General features: G+C 47.1%; 1 protein-coding gene across 4 annotated transcripts in view; it reads right to left on the reverse strand.

Moving 5' to 3' along the window:
- Positions 1-2,736, reverse strand: part of KIAA0895L (KIAA0895 like) — a 45,997-nt gene extending 43,261 nt beyond the window's left edge. Inside the window, exons 1-2 of one of the 4 annotated variants that reach the window (XM_033943185.1) lie at positions 2,633-2,736; positions 626-1,273 (exon numbers count right to left, since the gene is read on the reverse strand). In XM_033943185.1, coding sequence (XP_033799076.1) covers positions 626-1,195 — 570 coding nt within the window. In that variant the 5' untranslated portion in view covers positions 1,196-1,273; positions 2,633-2,736. Of the gene's footprint in view, positions 1-625; positions 1,274-1,879; positions 2,267-2,580 lie in introns of those variants that run through there. The other 3 variants (XM_033943184.1, XM_033943182.1, XM_033943183.1) reach the window with 3 other exon arrangements.
- Between the last annotated feature and the right edge of the window lie 4,312 nt (positions 2,737-7,048).

The raw sequence follows: 7,048 nt of genomic DNA on the forward strand, positions 1-7,048 counted from the left end.
TTTCAAGAGCCCTAGTGAATTTTCAAAGAGGCCAATTTATGAGCATAACTCCAAAAATTAGGAGAATAAGTCCTTTGAATATCAGGCCCTACATGTATGTTTCTCCAAGCTGTCACGTAGCTTGATATTTCCCAGTGTCAGTCTCAAGATGGTGTGATGGGAGGACAAAAAACACTGGAAGATTATAGGGGCACCCTCCTCTAAACCCTCCAATACAAGCATCTTTAATTAACCTAGACATCCCCAGGAGCAGCTGTAAATCCAAATGCTGATCTCGGAGGACATAAACATGCATCCTTCTTCTGAAATGGAAAATACACATGTGCATTTTAGTCCCGCCCTTGTCCCATCCACAATACACACATATCATACCCTCTTGCTATTGGCTTGTATTTGCAATTTCATTTGAACATGTACATTCTGGCTTTCTACAGTTGGGTTTTAAATGTGTATGCAATATACGAGTTTAAATACCAGTTTATGCATGTCCAAATCATGAACAGGGTTTCTATAATAACTATCTAGATGAAATAGCATACACTAATATATTTCAGCATGTGCTAAAAATGAAACAAAAGCAAAAAAATCCAAAAGTTTTCTGCCTGTGCGTTGCTAGAATTTTTACCTGATTGTTGAATTGATTTGATGCTTCGCTGTATCTTGTCAGCACTGCTGTGGGAAATGGCTCCTCATATTGAAACTGAGGGTTGTAGGTGAAATTGGACTTGAAAAACTTTTCTTTCTCTTCATCTACATTCAAAGGCCTCAGTGCCACCAGCAAGCAAGGACTTTTGCTGCCACCACGCTGTCCGATTCCACTGCTAGGCCTGGCTAAATGAGGTAGGGATGCTGCACTGCGGATCTGCCCTCTGGCACAACCACTACCACTGCTATTAACTGTACAAGTGCTCTCACTACGGCGCATCCAGGTACAGTGCCCACTGTACAAAGGGCATGCTGAGGACCTCCTGACCTCTGACCTTGGTTCTGCGTTTTTCGTGCCTTTGAGTTTTGTTGTTGCTTTTGCCTTTGATGGTGAAACAGTAGGACAAGGAGAGGAAGAAGGAGGGACACAGGAATACAGACAAACTCCATTTTGCTCACAGTGCTTCCTCTGTTCTGCCTTCCAATCAGATACATCACTGGAAGTGCTCAGAGTCCGTTCATACGACTGGGTCCCTGAGCTAATCACCATTCTTCCATGTAGGAAGAACCCAGGCCAAGAGGAGGTGTCCTATAGCAAACTCAAATCTTCTCCCATTCTTTCAATCACCTATTAGGAAGGAATTGAACAAAAACTACTGTTAGGCTTCCTATATCATTCTACAAAGATGCTCTGACAAACTTTTTTTTTCAAGGGCTTTAAATGTGGCCTACTAAAGCCCTAAGTGCTGGAAAAAATTAACAACTCTTTCAAAACATCATCTATAGATGTTTAATGAAAGCTAAAATATTTCATAATAACCATCCATTTCTCTGCATCCAGATATGCAAGGACAGAACCACCTCCAACTCTGAAATATTAGCTGTCCTCAAAATAATTCATAAATCCCCCCTCCTTTTTTTTTAAACTCTGACACACTTCATGTGCATGTGGCAGATCTGAAAATGTTTTAAGAATTCATTTTCCTATACCACAGAAACTAATATAGTAGGTGTGTCTTTATTTTATACTGCATTAAGTATAGGGAGATGGGTGAAAAGAACTATTTCCCCTGACAGTTTTAGTTACATTTTTTAAGTCTTTAACCAGAAGTATTGTCATCCCAGAGAATTGACAAAATTCTTATTCAAAAGGCAGTAGCCTCCATCGACATAGCTCCTATCATCCATCAGACATTCCCTAACAATGTAAGATTAAATGGCACATGCACTCAACTGTACTATCAAATTGCCTTTAAAAAGCTGCAAACGATTAATATGTCAGCAATTTCTACAGGGTTTAGTCCCTTGCTTTCCTGCCCAGACTCGCAGCCGCCTGCTCACAAGGGTACAATGATGACAGCATCATCTCGGCTGGTCCTGGAGCATCCGACCCGCAGCTCAAGTGTTCTTCTCTCCAGGGCCTGCGTCCTAGCCTTTCAGTCCAACTGGGAAAGCAAGGCAGCAGGCTCGCCACAGCCAGCCTTGTCAATTGTGCGGATGTCTCCGGACTGTGCAGATTTTTTGTTTTTCTATCTGCACGGGGGAGTGTCCGGAGGTCAGGAAAAGGACTCGAATATGCGGAAAACGTCCGGATCCTTCACTATCCACGCGAATGCGTCGACGCCCCCTCCTCCGCTCCCCGCCCCGGTGCTAAGCCCCGCCCCGGTCCCACCCAACCCGAGCTGCAGCTGTTAGCAGAGGGCGTCACAGCGGACTCCGCCGGCAGCTTTGCCCCTGTGAGTGCCCGACTCAGCTGCTCGGGTCACGTTTCTACCGCGGAGAGGCGAATGCGGGACGACGGGTCCCAGGAGCTTCGCTAACAGGACAGAAACTAGAATCCTAGGAGCATCAGTTGGACCGGGTAAAATGGTGCCGTTCATCCAACCACAATGGTTATCACACCACCAAGCGAATAGAAATCTGAAGCTGATTTACCACCAGCGTCCACGCTACGGAAGAAACTGCGATCCCCGCCTCCAAAGCTCACCCTCAGAGCAAATGAAGAGGCTGTAGATTCCCATTCCACTACCCTGTGCTATTTCTGTAATACTGCCTGTCTCGGTACGTCAAGCTCTGTTTCTGGGGGAAGGGGTAAAACGCGGACCTGACGGACCTCGCGGATCTAAACCCGTACGGCCTTAAAAATCTGAGGTCCGTGTCGGTCCGTGTCCCTGCCGCTTGCACTTTCTGTCGCTGACAGATCTTGATTGAGATTTGAGCGCTGACGGATCCTTCTCAGCATAGGGAGGGAAAAGTGTTAGGATCCGTCAGCGCTAAAAATCTCTTCCAGGTCTGTCAGAGCCAGAGACTAGTGCTGGAGCGGCAGAGCAGAAGCCAAGAGAGCGGGGAAAAGAAGTCTCCAAACTCCAGCACTAGTCTCTGGCTCTGACAGACCTGGAAGAGATTTTTAGCGCTGACGGATCCTAACACTTTTCCCTCCCTATGCTGAGAAGGATCCGTCAGCGCTAAAATCTCAATCAAGATCTGTCAGCGACAGAAAGTGCAAGCGGCAGGGACACGGACCGACACGGACCTCAGATTTTTAAGGCTGTACGGGTTTAGATCCGCGAGGTCCGTCAGGTCCGTGAGGTCCGCGTTTTACCCCTTCCCTGTTTCTGGCAGTATTCAAATCCAGACTCAAAGCCAACTTCTTTGAAGCTGCTTTCAATCCCAAACTTCAACCCACTGGCTAAGCACCAATAGCTGTCTTAAAATTCCCTCTGTAATTCCCCCATCACCAAGATTTGTCTTATCGTTCCCTCTTTATTTCTCCCATCTGAGCACCGCCTATAGATCAGGGATGGGCAACAAGGGCCGGAATCTAGTTGGGTTTTCAGGATTTCTCTATTGAATATTCATGAGATCTATTTGAATGCACTGCCTCCCATTGTATGCAAATGGATGTCATGCATATTCATTGGGGAAATCCTAAAAACCTGACTGGATTCCGTCCCTCATTGCCCACCCCTGGTATAGATGCACCTTCTTGTCCAGTTTGTCTGTCTTGACTAGATTGTAAGCTCTGAGCAGGGATGCCTATGTTTTGATGTACAGCGCTGTGTAAGTCTAGTAGCCTATAGAAATAATAAGTAGTAGTTGTACTAACTCTTAAATACCTGAGGGTGTAATGTGAATGTTTCCACGCTCAGAGGTCCCCAGAACTGTTGCAATTATTCAGTTTATATCCTATCATTGATGCTAAGTTTTACAAGATTGCTCTGTTCAAGGCTGCTCCCATGGGTGCAATATCCCTTTCCCCAAACTTAACTTTTTATTTATTTTTAAAGTTAAGCCCCAGAAGATTAAGTATCTAGAATAGATCATGATGAAAATGACTAGGAAGATTCAAAGAAAGATAACTTAAACGTGGTTACTGAATTTGAGATGGTTTATAGCTTATTGGTACTGAAGGGAATAGACTTGGTAGGAAAGGACAGGTTGTTATTCACTCACTTCAAGGTAGGGAGAACGAGAGGGCACTTTCTAAAATTGAAAGGGGATAGATTCTGTACAAACATAAGGAAGTTCTTCTTCACCCAGAGAGTGGTAGAAAACTGGAACGCTCTTCCAGAGGCTGTTATAGGGGAAAACAGCCTCCAGGGATTCAAGACAAAGTTAGACAAGTTCCTGCTGAACCGGAACATACACAGGTAGGGCTAGTCTCAGGGCGCTGGTCTTTGACCAGAGGACCGCCACGTGAGCGGACTGCTGGGCACAATGGACCACTGGTCTGACCTAGTAGCGGCAATTCTTATGTTCTATAGGGCCTTTTCTGCCACGCATGTTAAAGCGGTGTACAGTAGTGCTGCCCAATTCAGGAAAAAAAATTTCAATTTAATTCAATTCAGCCTATTGAATTGATTTTCTGATTCAATTTGATTTTCCTGCCCAATTGAGTGTTTTTTCAAACATCCTGGTGGGTTTATTTTATAGCCTCTTCACCCCCTTTGCCCTCTACTACCCACACTGATGCTGTGGTGTAAACAAAATAAACAAACAATACTTTTCCTCTCTGTTAAATCCTAGCTCACGTTTGCGGTCTAACACCAGCTCAGGAAGGATACACATTTCAAATCTGACATACTGTAATCACAAAACAGAAAATAAAATTATTTTCTCTACCTTTTGTTGTCTGGTCATTTTTCAAATCATGTTGGTCCCAGGCTCTGGTTGTCTTTTGATAACTCGCTTGCCAGGGTCTCCTTCTTTCTTCTTTCTCCGTGCTAACCATCCATCTCTGTCCTCCCCTTCTGTTTCCGTTCCCTCCCCCAAAAGTCTGGTGTCTTTCCTTTTTTTCATCTCCATCCCCCTGCAGCTACACCATCCCCAGATCCACCATCTCTCCTATTCTCAACTACACTTTCATCCAGCATCTCTCCTTCCTTCCCCACCATCCCATGGTCCATCAGCTCTCTCTTTCTCTTCCCAACTATCCTCCAATCCAGTATCTCTAGCCCCACCCCTCCTCCACACCATCCCTTGTGTCCAACTTCTCTCCCTTTCTGTTCCTTCCCTCCCTAAATCCCAATGTCCCTCTCCTCCTCTGTTTTTAGACCCATTATTTCTTCCCCCTCCCTCCCCTTCAGTCCAGTATATGCAGGTCTCTGAAACCCCCTTCCCTCCCTCCGTGTACTTCTATATCAGGCCCCCCCCCTAGGCCTACATGTTTCCTCAGCTTCCCCTGTCCACCATCCATCCTCCCTCTGAATCCCTTATCTATCATATCCAGCATCTCTCTTCTGTGTCCCTGTCCCTTTTCTCCTCTCCAGTAGTGCCCCCTTTGTGTCCCTGTTCCTATGCTCCCTCCACGCCCAGTATCTTTTCTCCGTTTCATGTCTCTCCCCATATCTAGCTTCTTCCTCTTTCTTCCTTACCTCCTGTATCCCCTTCCCCGGGTACAGGCTTTCTCCTACTATCTCTCCTGCCATCCTGTACCCTGTGCATCTACTTTGGAGCAGTATCTGTCCCTCTTGTACCCTTCCCCTTGTGGTCTTGCATTAGTCCAGCACTTCTCCTCTACTTTCCTCCCCCTCTTTTTGGTTTGGTCTCTCTCTTCCCTTCACCCCAGGTCTGGCATCTCCCCTCCCCTACTCTCTATTGCCCCTTCCTCTTCCTTCCTCTGCACAGGCCTGGCAGGCATCTCTCAATCTTCAACATACGAGTATAGCAACTGTGTTATACTGCCCCCCCCCCCCACTGTGAAGGCCTGCTCCCCCCCGCAAGCCTGCATGTTCCCCCAGCTTTCCTACTTTTACCTTAAGCTAATACGGCAGCCTGCAGGATCGCTGGTGCTATAGCGATCCCTGCAGATGCTATCGTCAGCAGCCCATTCTCTCTGCTACGATGGGCCGCTGAGGACAATGGCAGCTGCAGGGATCGCTGTAGCACCGGTGATCCTGCAGGCTGCTGTATTAGCTTAAGGTAAGAGCGTGGAAGCAGGGGAAACATGCAGGCCTTTCCGACTAACCCTCCCCCCTCAAGCAGGACCAGCAGCGGTCAGCCAGCAAGAGGCAGTGCTGCCGCTCCTGCTTTAGGAAGGCACAGGGGGGGGGGGAGTGGGCTGGTCATCGAATTGGGAGGACGATTTAAAAAAAAAAAAAAAAAAAAAATCAATTTGAATCGATTCATCTGATTCGAATCAAAAATCGGGCAGCACTAGTATACAGGCTAAACAAGATAAGGAGGGCTGCAGGCAGATACCCAAGATTTACACATAACCAAAACAGGACAAGAAATCACAAAAACATAATTTCATAATGATAAGAACCAAATAAGTTAGAAATATCATTAAAACATCCAATCTGATAAAATATATAGATACTAATGTTTAAGCCCATTACATTAACAGGTGCTAGAGTAGATGTCTGCTGGGTTTTTTTTTTTCTTTGTCTCTCTCTTCTTGGACGCTGTCTGTCTTTCTTTCTGTCTGTGTCTCTCCCTGACCCCCTGTCTGTCTGTCTTTCTATCTGTGTCTGTCTCCCTGGCCTCCTGCTTGCCTGTATTTTTCTGTTGCGCCACACCTGCCTGTCTCTTCATGGCCCCCTTCTGTTCCCCCCCTCCAAGAGCAAAGCATGATTGCTGTCTGCCCCCCCCAGCACACCCCTCCCCCCAAAGCAGCCCCCTTTCCCTCTCCCCCTCCACTTCTTACCAGCATGGGACACATGATTGCTGTCTGCCCCCCAGCACACCCCTCCTCCCAAAACAGCCCCTTTCCCTCTCCCCCTTCCCCCTGTTGTGCCATGCCTGCCTGCTCTGTGGCCCCCTTCTGTCCCCCCCCCGCCCAGAGCAAAGCATGATTGCTGTCTGCCCCCAGCACATCCCTCCCCCCAAAGCAGCCCCCTTTCCCTCTCCCCCTGCCCCCTGTTGTGCCATGCCTGCCTGCTCCGTGGCCCCCTTCTGTTCC

The sequence above is a fragment of the Geotrypetes seraphini genome, chromosome 4 (assembly GCF_902459505.1).
Source record: "Geotrypetes seraphini chromosome 4, aGeoSer1.1, whole genome shotgun sequence".
NCBI lineage: Eukaryota > Metazoa > Chordata > Amphibia > Gymnophiona > Dermophiidae > Geotrypetes > Geotrypetes seraphini.